The sequence below is a fragment of the Colletes latitarsis genome, chromosome 11, assembly GCF_051014445.1.
Source record: "Colletes latitarsis isolate SP2378_abdomen chromosome 11, iyColLati1, whole genome shotgun sequence".
NCBI classification, from domain to species: domain Eukaryota; kingdom Metazoa; phylum Arthropoda; class Insecta; order Hymenoptera; family Colletidae; genus Colletes; species Colletes latitarsis.
This window is the reverse complement of record NC_135144.1, coordinates 21,020,223-21,040,316: the sequence shown is the minus strand read 5'-3', so window position 1 is coordinate 21,040,316 and position 20,094 is coordinate 21,020,223. Positions and strand designations below refer to the sequence as shown.

General features: G+C 34.3%; 3 protein-coding genes across 9 annotated transcripts; 2 read left to right on the top strand and 1 right to left on the bottom strand.

Moving 5' to 3' along the window:
• Window positions 1-51: 51 nt before the first annotated feature.
• On the bottom strand, window positions 52-5,335 carry LOC143348068 (uncharacterized). Of its 3 annotated transcripts, none has more exons than XM_076777877.1 (4): window positions 4,797-5,335; window positions 4,196-4,717; window positions 4,006-4,122; window positions 52-3,927 (listed from the first exon to the last, which is right to left on the bottom strand). In XM_076777877.1, exons 2-4 carry the CDS (start codon window positions 4,307-4,309, stop codon window positions 655-657), a joined length of 3,504 nt encoding a protein of 1,167 aa, XP_076633992.1. In that variant the 5' UTR covers window positions 4,310-4,717; window positions 4,797-5,335; the 3' UTR covers window positions 52-654. The 3 variants fall into 3 exon arrangements, with proteins under 3 accessions (XP_076633992.1, XP_076633993.1, XP_076633991.1); XM_076777878.1 differs by having other exon boundaries at window positions 4,927-5,335; XM_076777876.1 differs by having other exon boundaries at window positions 4,196-5,335.
• A 2,674-nt stretch (window positions 5,336-8,009) lies between these two features.
• Window positions 8,010-10,441, top strand: LOC143348361 (putative serine hydrolase). Its single transcript, XM_076778484.1, has 3 exons — window positions 8,010-8,139; window positions 9,236-9,535; window positions 9,609-10,441. Exons 2-3 carry the CDS (start codon window positions 9,388-9,390, stop codon window positions 10,439-10,441), a joined length of 981 nt encoding a protein of 326 aa, XP_076634599.1. The 5' UTR covers window positions 8,010-8,139; window positions 9,236-9,387.
• Window positions 10,442-10,758: 317 nt separating this feature from the next.
• On the top strand, window positions 10,759-19,871 carry Pfrx (6-phosphofructo-2-kinase/fructose-2,6-biphosphatase). 5 transcript variants are annotated; one of them, XM_076777882.1, is made up of 8 exons: window positions 10,759-11,161; window positions 11,524-11,669; window positions 14,414-14,841; window positions 15,444-15,815; window positions 16,115-16,216; window positions 16,293-16,527; window positions 17,061-17,188; window positions 18,081-19,871. In XM_076777882.1, exons 2-8 carry the CDS (start codon window positions 11,591-11,593, stop codon window positions 18,135-18,137), a joined length of 1,401 nt encoding a protein of 466 aa, XP_076633997.1. In that variant the 5' UTR covers window positions 10,759-11,161; window positions 11,524-11,590; the 3' UTR covers window positions 18,138-19,871. The 5 variants fall into 5 exon arrangements, with proteins under 5 accessions (XP_076633997.1, XP_076633998.1, XP_076633996.1 ...); XM_076777883.1 differs by lacking the exon at window positions 10,759-11,161 and adding an exon at window positions 11,193-11,455; XM_076777881.1 differs by lacking the exon at window positions 10,759-11,161 and having other exon boundaries at window positions 11,193-11,669.
• The last annotated feature ends 223 nt before the right edge of the window (window positions 19,872-20,094 follow it).

Genomic DNA, 20,094 nt, shown 5'->3' with positions numbered 1-20,094 from the left:
ATATAATGTTCTATGTTCTGTGTTCCATCGAACGCTTTAAACAATGGAAACAAATCATGATCTTAATTAAACTTTATTTTCTATACAATAGAAATTTTTGTGTATACATAAATTATATTTATGGAGAGAATATATTATTCTGCTCCATAAAATAACAATAAAGTTAATTTGTTGAAAGTAAATCGCTATATTTGTACAATTACTAATTGGTATCTTAAATTACTTTTAATTCTTATTAGTAAAACACTTAGCAAAGGAGATAACAATGAAATTAATCAGAGCAATTTAAACGCGAATTAATTCAACAAAAGATCAAATCTATTTAATCTACAAAAGCATTATCTATAATTATATCAATACATTGAAATATTACAACTATCAGTGAAAAAATAACTTAATATTTTGTCAACAGCCTTTCTTTTGGCAGAAAAAATATATATATACACAAATATATAAATATATATACATATACACATACATACATACATACATATATATATATTTATATATATTTTACCATATTACTCTACATTTATCTATATATATATATATATATATATCTATATATATATTTTTTCTTTATAGATAAATTTTTTCTGGTCGCGACATAGTAATACAGAAAATTACAAATTACATACAAGATTTACTCTTTGCTTACCAACCAATCCAGTATATATCTTTATTTGTTATAACTTTTTTCCATCCGTGCCAAGGTGATTCTAAATCTTGTTCCGATGACAGATCGTTAGACGATCTTTTTTCAAAAGTTATATTGTTTAACTGCTCGTTGTTTGATGTACGATCTTCAGATTCCGACGATTTACGTTTGCTAGACAACGAATTATTGTCTTCGTCCTCTATATCTTGATATTGTAATTCATCATCCATGTATACGACAACATCATTTTCCTCGTTAGTATATTTATTGTATTTTTCAGCAACATTTTGCTTTAACACTTTACTATTGAATACTTCAGAACAATCTTCCTTGTTTTGATTACTGATACCTTCGTTACCGTTACCGCAGGTTATTATCGGCTTGAATCCTATCGATCTGAGACGAGCAATTTTTGAATCGCTATCCAAAACGTTAACAGGTACAAATGCAGACGCCCTTTCCATCGAAAATTTACTTTGCTCCTTCGTATTCAAAATATTACTATTTAACGGTACATTCGAAGTCTTAGGGTGCTGTATATTACGTACAGTCTCTGTACACGATTTATATCTTTCATTAGGCTTATGTACTCGTTGACCTTTATTCTCGGTAGCAGATTTAGCAGCTTCGTACATTTCAGATTTCATGTCTTTAAATTCACCGTATTCTACCTTGATAAAAGTGTAGTGCTCGTTGCGACCATACTTTTTAACCAATTCGTTCGATTTCAAGTTTTTCATTGGGGGTTCTTTAATGAGACTGCATTGAGTTACAGCATCCATCTTACAGTTTTTCTCGTAATTCCCGTGCGATTTCTCTTCGCCCGTACTAAATTTTATTTTCGCGGGAATTTTCTGCATCAATTTTCTTTTCCGATTTACAATCATCGTTGTATCGTTGGTTTGTACACTTTTAATATTAGTCTTTATAGATTTTGGTTTCTTATTATTGTCGTTCGTACTATTCTTATTGTTATTATTATTATTATTGTTATTGTTATTGTTGGTATTATTATTATTATTATTGTTTATCATTTTTTCTGTAATATCATTCTTGTCCATCTTTTTGAAAACAGTGAGATTCTTGTGTATTCTAACATTTCTGGTTTCTTTACCTCTCATGCTTTTATAGCTACCAATTTTTGTGAGTTTATTTCTATTCTTTAAGGTAGATCGTTGTTCGGATATTTCTGAATTAATTCGGCATTTATTCAAAGTACACACCACGGTACTGAAACGTTCATACGACTGTTTCGCGTACGTATTACTCATGCATCGCAATCTTCTATTTCGCGGACCGCGTATTTTAGGGCCAATTTTTGCATCTATTAATAAATTTGCAATTTCTCGTCTTTGTTTCTTATTTATATGTTTCTTGATCGACGACTTGACTGCTTTCATAGTTCGTAAACGCGTTTTCGTTTCGTTTTTACTTTCAACGTCCTTTTTAATATCTGTTCCCGATTCTTGCACGCAATGTATTTTTTTCTTCTGTATACTAGTTTCTTTTACTATTTTATTTTGTATATCTGTGTTACGTCTATTCGAATACAAAACATCTTTCTGCAATGCAGACTGCATAGAATCATTCTGGAGATCTCCATTGTGCGTTTTGTCGCATTTTCTTATCTCTGATTTTTTCATTATTTTTCTTGATAATCTTTTACGTCTTCTAAATTTATAATATCTTGCGCCGATTAAATCGTCCGAAATAGATTCGAACTGTTTCTTTTCCTTTGTTTCTTCCACGCCGTTGTTTTGTGTCACTATTTTATCTTTGACTTCCGTTTGGGCTGTTAAAAAATCGTGTGTTTTTAATTCTATAGATTGTTCCGATGTTAGTCCTATCATATTGCCCATAAGTAACTTTGATAAAGGATGACATTTCTTGTTAATTAAATGTAGAATTTTATCCGGTGTCAGCGAGTCTATAGAATCGAGCGACTTTAATTCCTGTGCTTTTTTCGATGCAATTCTATGCGTCAAAGTCTCATTTTTACACGTAGACTCCGTTAAGTTTAGCATACTAGTTGGCATATTAGAGGAAGTTACATTACTTTTATGCACATCTATACAATCATTTATCGCATCTTTATGTATTTTACTATTATTACATTCGTGTGTGCAGGAAGGATTTAAACTTGTATCGTTTGAACTGCTGTTCGATTCTGTATTTGTATCTTTAGACAATTTAATTTTCAATGAATCTGGTTTCACCGTATTAGGCGAAATATAATCAACACGTTTAGGAAAATCGTTCGTCGTAATCATTTGTATCTTTCCGTCTGAACTTTTATTTTTGTCTTTGTTAGACAAAGTCAAATTTTCCGCGTGAGGATTAATTTTAAGTAAATTAAGTGATTTAGCTGTTCTACAAAACGGCGATAAAGTAGTTTTTTTAAGATCGTGCTGTGTACTATGCGACGAATCGTACAGTCCTGTACGTATAGAAATATTAGTATTAAGAGCTTTAAATCCTTGTGTTCCAATATGGGCCAATGGTTTATTTTCCGACGCAACAGACATACTGGCTATACTAGGTGTACATTCTACAGTTCCTTTCTTAAACACATGCCGCATTACTATCCCGCTTTCAGCTGTAACCTTTTCCTTCTCTTCTATTTTTTTATTTTCAGACGTCGGAAATTGTATAAATCCATTCGACTTATCGTGTTTCCCTTTTGAGATTACAGGCTCGGAGGTGTGCGAATATTTTTTAAATTCATACAAGCACGGGAACGAATTTTCTGAGCAGTTTCGTAGAGGCATAGGTGTAAAATGTTGGTTAGAGAAAGATTTACTTGTACCTAGAAGCGGCTGTTTTATACCCCATAATGGTGGTTCTTGATCGTTAAAACGCAATAAAGAGAACTTATAATATTTCGTAGAATCTGAATTTATACCTATCCAAACGTTTGTTACGATATACAAACCATCGTATCTGTAACCCGTTTTCGGAGCGAACTCGTTCAATAAATTGTAACTTCTGATCAGTCTCACCGGTATCTGATTTTCATAATTTTTGATAAGCGGATCATTGTCGGACTTTTCGTCGAGATACTTTTGACCCGTAAGGGTAAGAGAATTACCAAAGTCAACATCTTCGCTTAGATTAATGCTTGATGTACAGATAGATGTAACTCCAAATGGTCCGACCTGAATATTTTCGTCAAAGGGATCGTGAATACGATCGCGGGAGCAATCCATACGAATACCCCACCAAGAACCAGATGGAAAACCCAGAATAGGTCCATACGTATAGTTTATAACCTAAAAAGAAAAATTATAATAAAATTAATTTTGTACAAAATAGATCGACAAAAATAGCGATCTTATTGCTAATCTTACATTTTTATTACACCAAGAAGAATTTAATTGTACTTCCTCTTTGGTCAATCTTATTTGACAGACGTAATTAAGTTTAATAAACAACTTCTCAAAATCTTCCTTGGTTTTGGTCTCTACCTGAAGAATCACAAATATATTAATAATATTGTCTATTAATCAACATCAATATGCATGAGGTGCCAGTACTTACTTGATATTTACGACAAGATTCATGTAATATCCTTTCATTTTCTTGCATAGTATTTGCACAAAAAATTTTTGAACCATCATTCTTTGCCATTTTATAACAGAACTTTATTTGCATAATAGGTAATAAGTATAGATGCGTATATTGCACACGTAAACAGTAAATTACAAAAGTGTATAATAGTTATGTATATATACTGCAAAAATGTTTAAGGTACGTCAAACTGCTCCAACTGGAATACTTGTAAACTTTTCTTTTTATCGGTTGACTACGGAGATAAATTTTAAGGCTGAAGCAAATCTATGTGTTTTAACTTATTTTTTAACCAATATTTTTTCCTCATTATCGTAAATTAGGCATAGAATGAGTCGTGTCAAAAACAAGTATGGCGTACTTGTTATTTTTCCCGTGTGTCGGACATAGCGCATCATTCACCCATTACGTTTAAATTAAATATCCTTCCTTGGACGTTATTTTTTTATCACTGTTTTCTTAACAATACAATACGCATTAGAAACATTTAATCTGCAAATGGCGCAAGCACAATACAAATATTAGAATCAAATAAACTGGAATGCATGTACGATCTACTCAAATAAATTACTTGAGGGGAACGTCACGAGGGGAATCTGCTCTCTTCTCCCACTTAGTATAGTTTTCGATTATATAGAATTCTTTTATATCAGTGATCATTAATCTAAAACGAATCAGAAAATGCGAAATGCGCTACATACGTTTTTATTACATGTATATATTATCAAACAGTGATGTTTTGCAAATAATTATATATGGTGATGGTACCAATGCAATAGCATTCATTACTACTGAATACGTATGACTTTACAGCTATTGTGTTTTCAAACATGCATCGAAATAAGTATGTATGTAGTTATTGGCATTAGTAAGATGTATTTGTTATTTTTTCTAGTACTGATACAATTCAAATAAAAAGGTATCAATAAGACTTTAACAAGCAACGATGTAGTCAATTTAGTATCATGGATATGATTAAATAACGTCGAATGAATATTTAAATAACAATTTTAATGAAACCATTCTATTCATATAAATCATCTGGATAATTAATATACATCGTTCGTTGTGTATATATGTATGTAAAAGGGGAAGATAAGTTTATTTCAACAAATGAGCGATGTAACTAGGAGCGGCAGGAGCAGTGTACTAGATTGAACACCGAGTGCACTGTGCACTGGGAACTTCTCATTCCACTTCTGCACATTATGCCCGATGACGCGTACGTGAGTACTTTCTTTTTCGACTCACCGAAGATATCCGAAATGCCACGCTCCCTTCGGGTAGCTTCGAAGAACCGAGAAAGAGGGTAAGTATTAATTTGTTTTTTTCGTGATCGGGCATGGTGCAAAAGTGGAATGAAAAGTTCCCGATAATCCCGATGCACTCGGTAACCGATTTAGTAACACTGGTGAAAACTAGTCTTAACACTATATCTACTGCGGTTTTATGTATACCTATGTTTATTAAAAGATGCTGTGTGAAAAATAAATACCTAGTTGAAAGTTCACAAAGTAAGATAAGATTGTATATTTTGGAAAATATCAAGTAAATTTATATATCATATATAAGCAAATGTGATATATACATTGAATATATCACATACATTGAATAAGAGGTAACAAATATTTATATAAACAAATGATTAATGTCATTTACTTAAATATGTGATATAGTATTGCGGTGGTGCGTGGTATCACATATTAGATTAAAAACCGAAGATGATTACGCCATACAGCGCCATCTCTCGGCAAGCACTCATAAACATATTTAGGGTTTTCGTATGAGGTTGACCTTCTTCTACGCGTGATCTCATGGAACGAACTAGATGCTCCCATCTGCCTATATATCAGTATTACATACTTTAATTTGTTACTAATAATAAAGGGTTGTGTAAAATGAAACACTGGCGTGCAATACCAAACATTTATTAACAGAAACTTACACCTCTCACATATAGACCTATGTCTAAAACTTCTAGCGGACTATATCAAAAGTTCCTGCTTAAGATGACAGACATAGAAATGGAACTTCATGGCCATTAAACTAGGCATTAGTTTGTAGCTACGTAATAAGAGAGAGATGGAAATGGAGTCGGTTCAAGATACAAATTCTTTTACAAAGGCAATTTTCGTAAAAATTTGCAAAAAAACCCTAATTTTCACACGGAGTGCAATATATTTGAATTTGTACCAAATCCTTGACATTGAGTACGAAAATATCCGATTTGGTGTGGAATGAAACCTTTGATTTATTTAAACTGCGAATAACAGACAGATAACCCTTAACCACAACAGAAAAAATAGATATATGGCAGATATCTTCACGATAAGTTTAATTATGAAATATCTGGATATAAAAAATTTCGATTACGAGTAAAGCATTTTATTAAACATTTAATTATTCGAGCGAAACCTTTTATCCTGGTAATTATTTTATCATATTTCGATGTTATTTAACTGAAGTTCAATTTCAAATTGCGTTGTTTACGGGTTCGGTTTCGGAGTATTATTGTTTTTTCGATTTCTTTCTTTAAAGTTATATTTATGTATCGAAAATTTGTATACAGTAAATAAGTGTTTAAATATAATTTTGATCAATACAAAATCAAACATAAAGTAAATAAATACGCTTATACAGTGTGTTACCCAAAAATGTAGGATTTTTTTCAGGATTGATTCATCGTGCCAATATAAAGTAAAAACTCCTTTACTATTTTGCAATCTATGGCTTTGTCGTTTAAAAACTTCGTTTTTTCCTGTTTGTACCAATTGTTTCTTTTTTTTCTTCGTTTTTTATTCGTTTAGTTACCTTTTCGGATAGTTTTCTTGCATTTTACTGTCTATATTTGCTTGTTTTCATTTCGATCCGTTCTCCAACACATATTAAAGATTCTGCCTCTTTTCTACATATACCTTTAACCGTTTTAGTTAAATAAAAACATTTAGTTAGCATCGGCAACTATCTCATCGGCACCACGTGCCGACAATGTCAGTGTGGTGTATCACGTTCATTGTCATTGAACGGTTCATGCGTGGTCTGGTTTCGTCGCAAGATAAGAAAGGTCGATTTCTTAATAATGAACAAATTCGTATCCAACTCCGAATATATGCGAATCTCCGATTCGGTTTTCTGTTATACATATAGTCAGTCACTACAGTTCTACGTGTACCCTACTAGCTCCGTCTCGTAATACAATAACTGTGTTAAAAGTAATTAAATCGCATATGAGGTATATAACATTTCTATTCATTAATTAATTATATATTATTGCTCTTTTCGTTATTGAATTTACTGGAAATATATATTGCATGCACTGTGTATTTAACGTGTTACCGTTTGTATCTTAACATTGCTAATTGAATGACATTATTGTCTTGCACTCGTCTACGATTTCGATACCTATTCAACGACGCTGCGAACTAACACCGTTCCAATATCTCGGAAAGTAAAGTGAATCAAAGTTGTCTTAATTGCGGAGAAAAATCTAACGCAAACTACTAGAATAATATAAAGTTGGATAAGTGTAAGCCGTTATCGATTGGATAAGTGAATGGTAGTCGTTCCTACTATTTGAAGAGGACTCTCAAATTAAAGTAGTCGGGTGATAGGGGAAGATCTGCTTAGATTCTGCTGTATAAAAAAGTGGAAATAACGACGTTGCTTGCCACCCAGAGATGAAACAATTGACATAGTTGAGTTTAAAATGTGTCGATTGAACCGAAAAAGACGCGGGATAATCATTTTGAACGAACGAAAAATGCGATGAATTTCTATCAAAGTATTTAAAATTAACGATTAGGTTCACAGAAAATCAAATGGTCCGGGATATATTTTCGGCAAAGAAATCGGTGGACTTCGTTTTAAAGATTTTAACCCCCTTTGTAATCCTATGTCAAGCCGAATTCGACATCGTATGTATTTCGTTCTAACCAATCTTATTAAAAATTAATATTTTTTACACCTGCATAGAGATATCGTTTTATTCTCATCCTTCAATAATAAAACAATAAAACCTGTAAGGTATCTCGGAACATAAAGCTAATCTCGATGACTCTGCACATTTTGTTACGTTTCTTTGTTAAATCATAATTAAAATCCTAATTAACAATAATTAAACTCAATTCAAACTGTATAATTTATACAAAATTATTAATCTATGTTAAAACAAATGGGATACCAACCAATTTACTGATCATGTAATTGTGAGAAATGTAGACATTAAGTGGTTTTGTGGACGATGCAATAAATATTTCCAGCAGAGTATCTTATAAAAATTACAATTGATAATTTTTTTAAAACTATATCGCGAGTTAAATCGGTTCCTTTTTCTGTTTAATCTTATTATCGTTGTCAGGTTTTTCTTCCGAATCATGTTTTATCGCTAAAATAGATAGTATCGACCAGTGGCGGATGTAAAAGTGCCCAAAAAAGGGGCTAACAAAAAATCTTAAAATAATATTACAATTTCAAGGATTCGAGAATCCCACCATTAGAAATTATAGAAACAGAAATATAAATATTAAAGTTTTTATGATTGTTTAATACTCGAATAAAAAAATCGTTTGGTACGATTGCATTTCGGATAATAGATTCTTTGATCAATAGGGAATGGGGGGCTATAAAGGTTTAAATCGTTTTTATATCGGCGATCGATATCGGCTTAAAGTTTATTTGTATTTTACATTATACTCGCTAAACATTTTCAAGCATACGTTTGTATAATTAAATGATGTGAATTTGATTATACAGACTACTTTTGCATAAAAATAGTAATTAATTAACTGTAAACAAATTTTAAATCATGTAAAATAAGATTTAAAAATATACATTTACATATTTCATCCATCTCAAGCAAGGCTTCTGGATCCCCACCTGTATACAATTACTCTGTACAAAATTTAAGCTAAATAAACTGACAAAAACTTAATCAAATTCTTTTTTTGTCTAAATAATTCATATTTAGTTGCAACATTTCTAAAAGACATATTTTATGTGTATTTTTTTCAGGTTTTTATCGCTTCACAAAGTCTAATGCACAGAATATAGAGTGTTATAGTTCTGACAGTAATGTTTTTGTTTGTTCCTGGTTCTATCATCAAGCTGAGAAAATATTGAACATATAAGATATTTTCAAAATTTGTAAAAATCACAAAGTCAGCATGCAATATATTTTGGGCCATTGTATCAAAATGGGCTTCAAAATGAATTCAAGGTGTCTGGTAAGAAGACTGTTACACAGTAAAGTACAACCGTTGCTGAACAAAGTAAAAGAGATAGAAATCAAGGTGCCATGGGGAAAGATTGCAGGTAAGCACGATGAAAATAAATGAGATCAAAATTAAGTAATTGATTTGCATTCTAAAGTAACAATTTGTTACAGCAAAATTATGGGGAACAGAAAACAAACAACCTATATTAGCTTTACATGGATGGCAAGATAATGCTGCATCGTTTGATATAATTGCTCCATATCTGTTGAAGAATATCCCAGTAATGGCCATTGATTTTCCTGGTCATGGATTTTCGAGTTGGTTACCTCCAGGACTAATGTACAGTGATCTAATTTATATAACACTGATGCAAAGAATAAAACAATACTTTGGATGGGACAAAGTGAAAATAATGGCACATTCATTGACTGGACTTGCAACCTTTTACTATTCATCTTACTTTCCAAATGAAGTTGAATATATTATACTATTAGATGGAGTTTTCACTATAGGTGTATCTAGAAGCGAATACCACACGAACTTTTCTAAAAATCTGTCTAAGCTTCTGGAATTGGAAACTTTTGTAAATGAAAAAAAATACACGAAAAAAGAAGCGATGGATAAATGGATATCGAGTATAAAAAACAGTTTAGATGAAGATACATGCAAGATATTAATGACGCGTGGAGTTACAGAAGTAGAACACGGAATGTATGTATTTAATAGAGATCCAAGACTTAAATTTTTACCAGAGTTTTCACAATATACCAATGAACACATAAATGCTTATGCTAAATTTATAACATGCCCGTGTCTTTTCATCACTGCGAAACATTCCCATATATCTGATAAAGTAAACATTTTATATAATTTCAACACTATGAGAAAAACTAATGAAAATGTTTATTGGCACGAAGTTCCAGGAACGCATCATATTCATATGAGAGATCCGGAGACTATATCCAATATTGTTAATTCATTTTTAGAAAAATATGATAAATAATATCTTATATGTAATAATTTATTAGGTATTTTTTATTTTGATAATAAAATAATACATTTTTATACATAAATCAATTTACTTCATTTATCCAACTGCCAAGACTGAACAATTAGTAATTTGTCGAGGAAGTATTCAACGTATTCAAGTGTATTCGCTAGTGGCTTTTTCAGAATCGCGTATATTTCCTATTCGTTGCATGCTACCTAGTTACAAATGTTTCTTATTGGTTGCCTTTGCGAATGAAAGTACAAATGGAGAATTCCTCGTGCATTTCATTTTCCAGAGAATGCTCGTTTGTGTATCGGTATTACCGTTACAAATCGTCGGAAACGAGCGTAGGAAAGCAAGAAATGATTTTCATCGATGTACCAGTTTTCGTTTCTCCGTGCTCGAAATCAAAGGGAATTAGTTAGAAAAGAATACAATGACGTCAAGAGAAGTCGCGTGATCACTTTCGAGGCTACGGGACTGGTCAGAGTTATCTTGCCTGACAGTGGTGTTTATTAGAAAGTCGAATTCGAATCGGTAACAAATTTCCGGCGCTTTGTAAACGGAACAGCATTCTTTTCGCGACCGAATACGCATAATTTGCGGAACGTGAAACGAAATTTGTGCTTTCCTTTGGTGATCAATGATCGTTCGTGGTGATTTCGTTCGAAAACAGAAAAGGAGCCACCTAATGAGAGTTACTGGCGAAAAGATTTCCCCGCAGCTTGATCCGTACGTAATAATAATCGCTTTGAGACTCGAAACCTGTGCGTAGCGCGGCGCGTACTAAACTTCGGTCTTTTCCGGCGAAACGTTGCTCTTCCCTCTTTCTCTGTTCTGCACCGCTGTGTGAGTTTATTGCTCGCGTTTTACTCATAACTTGCAGTACTATTTCATGACTCCACCGTGATGATGTCGAACTAACGCTATCGAGTTTTGGTTTAAAATATACGAATCAGTAGGATGGAATCGCATTGACAGTGAGATTATCGCGACGAGTTTCCATGCGCGATTAATGAGCAACACGTACGTATGTAGTGCACCCTAGGCCTGGCGAGACTTCAAAATTCTTCAAGTGCTTATTTTCCCCTTAGCGAGCGAGATTCAACGAGAGACATTTAGTTCAGATCGGGAAGGAAACATCTACGCATATCTCGTAGGATGACCGATCCGAAAATCGAGATGCATTACACACCACCGACTTCCGACACCATTCAAACGAAACCTTTTCCCATTCGAGGTAAGATTCTATTTTTCTACGATCCTCTATAGACGGGGAATCGTTTCTTAAAACTATTACACACAGAACTCTTTACTATTTAGGTATTAGAAATACCCACGCATATTTCATTTAAAAGTGAATGAAAATCGAAAGAATTTGCTAATGTTTGATCTCTGGTGTTGTTGGTATCTTTTTTTCGTGAAAATTTCTTTTTTCTACCCTCCGCGTTCACACATTTCCACGAATATTTCAAAGCGTGTGTTAAACTACAAGAAAACAAGAACCAACCAGCAAAACGACTCGATCGTAAAATCAACATAATATACTTTTCATGAATAGTGAGTCCTTTGTTTTAGACACAAGCGAATGTTAAGAAGTTTGTTCTATACGGGGGAAATGTACTGTTTCTTTCGCGCGGTCCACCGCACTGTACCCCCGATCGCTTTCCAGGAACATAACCTAAAATGTTAAACCATACTGGACCGCGTGTAGTACGTCCATAGTAAATGGACACGTATTACGTTGGTATATATTGTGACAGGGGATTGTATTAACTGGCTAATCTTTGTGGTGTCGCGAAACCGACTGAAGCTGATATAAAGAAGTTGTATCCGATAAAAATCGCCTTTATTCTTGACCTTGCTTACGAATGATTGATCTTTCAAATTAATGCAGTTTTATCTGCACGAGCAACGAGACGAGCGAACTTTCGTGCGTTGAAAGAAATTTCAGAGAAACCAATTTCCTTTACAAATCAATGAAAAGTTACTATCGTTTCAGAAATAATTGTGAGAGCTTCGGAGACGATAGATTTTCTAACAAGGTGTCCACTGGAAACGCGACATAGTAGAAAATTATATTAAATACGATGAAGGCGATACTCTGCTTTTACGATCAAAATTGAATGGCAAATGTGTGTCGGTACTTTTTCGATCATGTTAATGATTTTACCGTTGTTGCACCTTGGTCTTTGCTCGATTAGTAAAAACAACCACGTACTGATAAAATTAATCTCGAAAGATTGAACGGTGATGAAAAGTAGCCACGGGATTATATGTTTGTTGAGCTACAACGGTTTATTTCGCAAACGGCGACAGATAACGCTAACTGTTTACGTTTGAAAAATCTATCGGCAAACACAATATATACGCGTGTCATAACGACGAATATGACGTTTACTTTACATCAACTAGGTTCGTGAATTAAAGAACACTTCGGATTCGACATTCCTTTTTCGTCAGCTTTATAAGATTCTAATTTGATTAGTCCCGTATTTCTAGTTGATGAAAATATATAGGCAAGCGGTCATTAATAGCACCGACACAGGAATTGCGTAAATTTCTTTGGACAGCCGTGGCGTTCTGATTTCGCATAAATCTAACGTATATCGAGCAAGTCTCGTCGAAAATGCACATAAATCGATCCAAATACACTAATACTTCTACCATGATTCAAGAAACGGACACTTTACACGGTCCTTTATACTACAGTATTAACTGTAACTATATATAATAGACAAATATTTGGAGGAACTATTCGGTTCGGCAGTTACGAACTTAAAGATGATAATTTTTCTCAACGTTAAAAGCTATCACGCGCTAAAGACAGCACTATCAGTGTGTAACAGGAAAATTAAGGTAAATAAAAATATGTATAAATGCATCAACGCGACCAGAATAATTATAATACTTTCCGATACTTCACAAAATTTATTTAATATCGATGTGTGAAATATTATGTTGGTATAATATTAATGTATGAAATGAAACGTAAACAATAATATATTTTCAATTTTCGATTCCAATTACCTTTACTTTTTAATTTCAATATCGAAATATTCAGTTAGCAGGATATGCTTGTATTTATTGTTGTATTACTTAATTATTAAAGAATTAAATATGTTAGTTCTATTTTCTTGGAATAAGTCATTTAATATAGTTTAACAAAGATACAAAATTTATATATGCACACACACACATGAGAGAGAGAGGAAATTTCATTGGTTAAAAAATAGATATCTGTAGCTGGGAGGGAGGGCAATTATTTATATTCTGGAATTAATTAGTACATAAATTCTGTATCAGAATTACATAGTATACAAAGAAAAATTAATCGAAAACATATCTGAACAAACATATATTGAAAACAATTTTAATACGCATTTACGATTTATTTTGCCGGAGTAGAGTTATCTCGCTTTAAAATTAATACGGTCCCATGTTTGTTTGTTAAAAAATATAATCTAATTTTCACAAGCACTATCGAAACTAGTTAAAATGTCTTTTTATTTTCATTCATGTTATAAATTTTTGAACACACTGTACGACTTAACGATAAATCAAGAGCATGCGTTGTGCACGCGGTGCATAAGATATGGCGCTCGTATTGATAGAAACCGGTTCGCGACATTGCTCATATTGACAAGAAAGTTTGATAATGCATTTTGCCTTGCAAAGTGTTGATAAATTAAAAATTCGATATCAACCTTTGTTGTTACTCTGTCCAAAATTTTTGTGTACGAATTTCTTCGTCGATAGGATATGCGACCTGAGATTAGAGTTCAAGACATTTTTATTTAGATAACGAGAAACGTTTTACCTAGATTAATTTTACTCGAATAATGAGCAACCAAAAAAAAAAACCAACGCTCGGAAATTGTGTCTGGCGTTTATGCGAACGAACAGTTAAATTTTTTATCCGTTTGTTGTGAAATATTTCATTCTGTGATCGAAGTCTTGATTTTTCCCCGTTGTTGATTTCAGGTGAACGAGCGAACTTCGTGAATAAGCCTCATGTGATCGCGATGGTCGGTCTGCCGGCCCGCGGCAAGACCTACATATCTAAAAAGCTGTGCAGATATTTAAACTGGATCGGCATCAACACGAAAGTGTTCAACCTTGGGGAATACAGACGACACGCGACTACCGCGTACCAGTGCCACGAGTTTTTCCGTCCTGATAATATAAAAGCAATGGCGATACGCACCCAGTGCGCGATGGACGCCCTTAAGGACGTCTGTCAGTGGTTAGAAAGCGGGGACGGCGAGGTAGCGGTATTCGACGCGACCAATTCCACCGTCGATAGACGCCAATTGATCCGGGACATCGTCGTCGAGAAGATGGGCTTTAAGCTCTTCTTCGTAGAGTCCGTTTGCAACGATCCGGAGATCGTTGAGCAGAACATTATGGAAGTACGAAAAGTCTTCTTTTAACGCGTTTGAACAAAATTAATTGCCCGTACAAGGTCAACAAGGAACTGGAGTACTTCTACCACTGCCGTTAGGTTCCATGAGAAGGAGTGGGGATATGTTTGACACACGCAAGACGTTATCAACATTTTAATAATGTTTTCAATTTAATTCGAATTATTTTTCGCTATGTACATATCAATGATATATACTACAAATTTTTTTAATGTCATTGGTACAACGTGGCGAAATTCTTTTTAAAGAAATCGTAACCTTTCTCGCGGAGCTTAACGGATGGATGCTCGTTTCTGCATTCAGAAGGATCTACTACCTTCTTCCCTCTCTCCTTGTCTGATATTTATCTTTCTTTGAACGCGTAACGCCCACCTCTGCCCGTCAAAGGGATAATTAGCCGGTTGTAAAACTAGACGCCTTCCTCGAAACGATTCTTCATCGTGCAATCGAACAATTGCTTGTTTTTGTTTTGTCTATGGCATTAGTTATAAACAAAGTTGATTTATAACTGCTTCCAATCTCGATATTATCTAACAGAATTTTTGGAATCTCGGGAATAGTTTAACGAAACGCAATTTCTGCTTGTTTAGGTAAAGGTGAGCAGTCCCGATTACGCTAACATGAACAAGGAAGAGGTATTGGCAGACTTTATGCTGAGAATCGAGCATTACCAAGAGAAGTATCAAGCGTTGGACGAAAATCAAGAAAACGATCTTTCCTTCATGAAGATTTACAATACCGGCGAGAAAGTGCTGGTCCACAAGCACGAAGGTCATATACAAAGTAGGATAGTTTATTATCTCATGAACATCCACATAGTGCCACGTACGATCTACTTAACCAGGCATGGCGAGAGCGCGATGAACCTCGAAGGTAAAATAGGCGGGGATTCGGAGCTAAGCGAGAGAGGCTGGGAATATGCCAAAGCTTTGGCTGACTTCATCACTAGTCAGGATATACAGGTAAGATGTGTAAAAAGAGAGGTGGATTCCCTTAGAGAAAAGCAGGGATGAAAAGGTTCTGAAAATAACTGTTTCAAAGTGTTATATACCGGTGCTTACTGAAACAATTATAAAGGACCATAATAACGTTATAATTGTTATTGGAAAGAGCTGCTGTTCAATAACCGTAACTCGAACCGTAACCGGTATTGTACCGGAATGGAATGAAAATAGAACCGATATCAGAACAGTAACTGAAACCAATATTACAACTGTTTTCATCCTCTGGAGAAAATGGAGCTAAATTGTACCGATTATAGGGACTGCGCGTGTGGACTAGCTGGCTGAAGAGGACCATACAAACGGCGAGCGACGTGGACGTACCTCAGGAAAGGTGGAAAGCTCTTAACGAGATAGACGCGGTAAGCCGAAGCAAAAAGAAAAACAAAAAGATCGTTCGTTTCGTAACATGTTATTTAACCATCCGCTTATACGTAGGGTATCTGCGAAGAAATGACTTACGAAGAAATTGCGGGAAAGTACCCGACAGATTTCGCTGCGAGAGATCAGAACAAATTTTCGTATCGTTATCCGCGAGGGGAGAGTTACGAGGATCTAGTCGCCCGGTTGGAACCGGTGATAATGGAGCTAGAACGACAGGGTAATGTTCTGGTCGTAAGTCATCAAGCGGTTTTGCGATGCCTTCTTGCTTATTTCTTGGACAAGAGCGCGGGTGAGTACGATACGTTGACGAAAGCTTTAAAAAAACCTGTACGCGTTTGCGCATTTGCGCGTCTACCGATTACTTCGTTGCATCATTGTGAAAACAACAACGTTAATACGGTGTAAAAATGGTAGACAGAATAAGCGTAATCTGATCGTCCGCATTGTAAATCACATTCGCATTGCGTTAACGAGACATATACAGGGAATATCGACGTACCGAAGTTACGTAACTATTGACCTTCGACGTATCGAAACGAAATAGGAAAATAGATATGTGTACGTACGGAGACCGAGATGTCAGGCGCGACGTAGTTATTTGCGCAACGGGAAGTTCAAGGCGCCACGGTTCTCGTTTACATAATTTTACTGCCGCAAATTGCGCATAATTTTTATTTGGTTCGACGAGCCCGGACCGCATGACTGACATTGCCAATCTCAAAGAACAATTTGGCTTCTCTTATTATTTCTTTCGTTTCGAGTTGTCCGAGAATCAATATAAGCCGATTATGTAATTACATGTTTATTTGTTTTTTATTACAGATGAATTGCCATATTTACAAGTACCGCTACACACTATTATTAAATTAACGCCCGTTGCATACGGTTGTAAAGTGGAACACATTCGACTACCCATCGACGCAGTGGACACGCATCGGCCAAAACCAAAGGTAGACACGATCAGAATTGAACTATAGTAATCGTCCCCCACCCATATAGATACTATCCTACGCGAGCGTGTAATTATGCTGTCCTAAAATTTTTAAGAAGATAAAGAGAAAAAAATATCGTACCGAAATATTTCCCACTCACAACTCACTACTCTTAATAAAATACCAAAATTCCTTATGTTTCTTGTTTTAATGTTCCCAGAATGCCTGACCATTAGAGTGGATTAGGATCTCTTTCTTGTACCTATAATATTGTATCTAATGTATCCTAAAGCCATCCGTTCACTCCAATTTCAAGCTTGCAAATTAAAACTACGTCGCATGCATTTCTCTGTATTAGATAATACGGATACAATCTGAGACATCGTAACACGCACGTACTTACTATTGTACTGTTATAACGTAATAACGGTTTTATGTAAATATATAAGAATAGTGAACGTCTATCTGTTACAAGTTAAATATCTAACTCGCTTATAAGAATACATGATTGTACATACACATCTACAATTAAAGGACAACGTTGCAATGAACCACGTAGGAATCGTGTTTACCATCGCTTTTTTTTTTAAATAAATCACGTAATCCTTTGCGGTAATTATTTGTCTATGTGAATGTAAATTGTCATAGCGAATAAGTATAGTGAATGTTTTATCCGTATAATGCAAATACCCTTGTATTACGTTGTGATATGAACATGTATTAATATCATCTACCAGCGGTACGACGCAGTCACTGTACAACTTATCGTTAAAATCTTGCTTGATATAACACGCGTGCACACTTTATTCTTTTTCTGTTAATCTAGATATAGTAATGTCGCTGTCGCTTTCTGTAACCTGCCGGGCCATCATACAAATGTTGTAACCGGTCCTTATGAAACTATTTTCAGATCCCGGGATATCTAGAGGAACAATTTCGAAGGAAAGGAAAGTTGCTTCACACGTGATAACGACGACGTTATAGCACGGCAGAGCTAATTCTTACGATCGTTACGAGGTGCTGAAGACACGCATTCTTTTGGCAGCTGGCTGCCTTTGCACGTCCGATGCAACGCGCACCCATTTAACCTTCCACTCCCGACAATTTAGACGAAACATTACCCAACAACATTCGACGATGTATCCTGTACAAACCAAAGAGATGGGCTTACTGATTTTTATCGGTATTTTAGCGATACGATTATTTACAGAACTACCGTTTATCGATATATTATTAATCCCTCGACGACAATGGTCGCGAAATGAAAACTGCCTTATACAGTCCGACATAAGTAACTTTAGAAATAGTGCATCGTGTAGTGGCTTTTTTTAAGCGGTTTCAACTTCGAAAAAGAGGTTATTCTGCAAAGTCAGATACACGTAAATACAGGAAGTATAACCTCTACAATCTTATTACATCAAAGCAGTCATCTATACACAGTCTCACATCATACTTCTCACAGCAATATTTTGAGTCTTTCTTTTTTACCTTCTCTTTTATATAAATTACATAACGTTTTTGCGAATTTAATTTTTCCTTTCCTGAGCAAGAAAGAAAACAGGACCAATTAAATAATCACTTATTATTGCTACCCATACATTTAAGCTAAATTGTTACTGTTGTCTTAAGGGAATAATAGCATGTGTTTATTCGAGAAACTTTCCATTTTCAATAATCTAACATTTAGTGTTAGATGTTGGTGTCCAACAACGCGTATATAAACTAAGAGAAAATGTTTACAAAATACAAAGTTCAACCAAATACTAACACAACACAGGATTTGCCATAATTCAAAAACAAGATTTACAGGTATGAGATACGGAAACGATCATCGAGGAATTCAATATCGATGATAAAAAAATGTACATTTCGTTATTTTAATTCATTTACTTCTTAGATTATATCGTTAAGCCCATTTCTAGTACAAATTACATGACCTTGAAAGATACCTCTCTTTTCTTCTGATTTTCTAACGGTATGTACCGCATGGTAGTACAATTTGCGCGCATGTACTCTGACTTTTATACCTTCGAATTCATCTCTGAAAGAACAGGAAAATTTTGCAAAATAACAAAATCACAGGGAAAGTATTGTAAATGTGAATGCATATATATAACCACTTAACGTGCATCAATTTCAGTCTGACATTTTCTTCGGTCAATGAATATCGAATCTAATGTCTCGACGATTACATTCGAACCGGTGAAACCAACACAGAACATCTTCGTTTGCTTCGGAAGTATTCGGATTTACAATTTGCAAAATGTTTAGCATTATTTATAATTTCATTATCACGATAAAATATCGATGAAAACGACGATCAGTCTTCGTCTGTATTTTCCCGGATACATAGTGGTTATATAATGACATTTTGTACGTTTTACAAAATTAGTTTTATCGATTACCGTGTTCCGGCAACTGTCAACTTGTCAAGTTGCATATATCGATCAGGAAAGTAATTAAACGTTGACGTGTTATAGAAACTATCGTCTTGGCGAAGATTATATTTAAAAAGTTTATCACCTTATGTAATAATCTAGTTGCCGGTATGAGGGAATAGGTTCCAGAATATTTTTGTCAAGACGATCGAGCGACACGAAAGATGATAGGAAACTTTTTGAAGTATAATTTATTCCGAGAGAAGTGTACATATTTTTTTAATACCCTTCACGATGGAAGAAATACATTTACTTGAAAATGATATTCTGTATCTTTTAATTTCGATACCCTATTTATATGTAATGCAAAAATATAAGTAATGACCTCGAGATTACTGTTAAATTACAATTTGTTTGCCAGATGAAAAATAGAACAACGAGTGCAAAATAACTGAAAAATTTATTTTTCTCTCTTTAATTCGATGTTAATTTGCATAAGAACCGAACGATAAAAAATCGCACAAGTTGTATCTCTCGTTATACACG

Excerpts from the sequence above, each read along its gene's own strand:
- LOC143348361 (XM_076778484.1), top strand. The coding sequence starts at position 9,388 with ATGCAATATATTTTGGGCCATTGTATCAAAATGGGCTTCAAAATGAAT. Across the intron at positions 9,536-9,608 it reads GCCATGGGGAAAGATTGCAG|CAAAATTATGGGGAACAGAA; the intron begins GTAAGCACGATG and ends AATTTGTTACAG.
- Pfrx (XM_076777882.1), top strand. The coding sequence starts at position 11,591 with ATGACCGATCCGAAAATCGAGATGCATTACACACCACCGACTTCCGAC. Across the intron at positions 15,816-16,114 it reads TCACTAGTCAGGATATACAG|GGACTGCGCGTGTGGACTAG; the intron begins GTAAGATGTGTA and ends TACCGATTATAG. Across the intron at positions 16,217-16,292 it reads CTCTTAACGAGATAGACGCG|GGTATCTGCGAAGAAATGAC; the intron begins GTAAGCCGAAGC and ends GCTTATACGTAG.
- LOC143348068 (XM_076777876.1), bottom strand. The coding sequence starts at position 4,309 with ATGCAAATAAAGTTCTGTTATAAAATGGCAAAGAATGATGGTTCAAAA. Across the intron at positions 4,123-4,195 it reads AATCTTGTCGTAAATATCAA|GTAGAGACCAAAACCAAGGA; the intron begins GTAAGTACTGGC and ends GTGATTCTTCAG. Across the intron at positions 3,928-4,005 it reads CTTCTTGGTGTAATAAAAAT|GTTATAAACTATACGTATGG; the intron begins GTAAGATTAGCA and ends TTTTCTTTTTAG.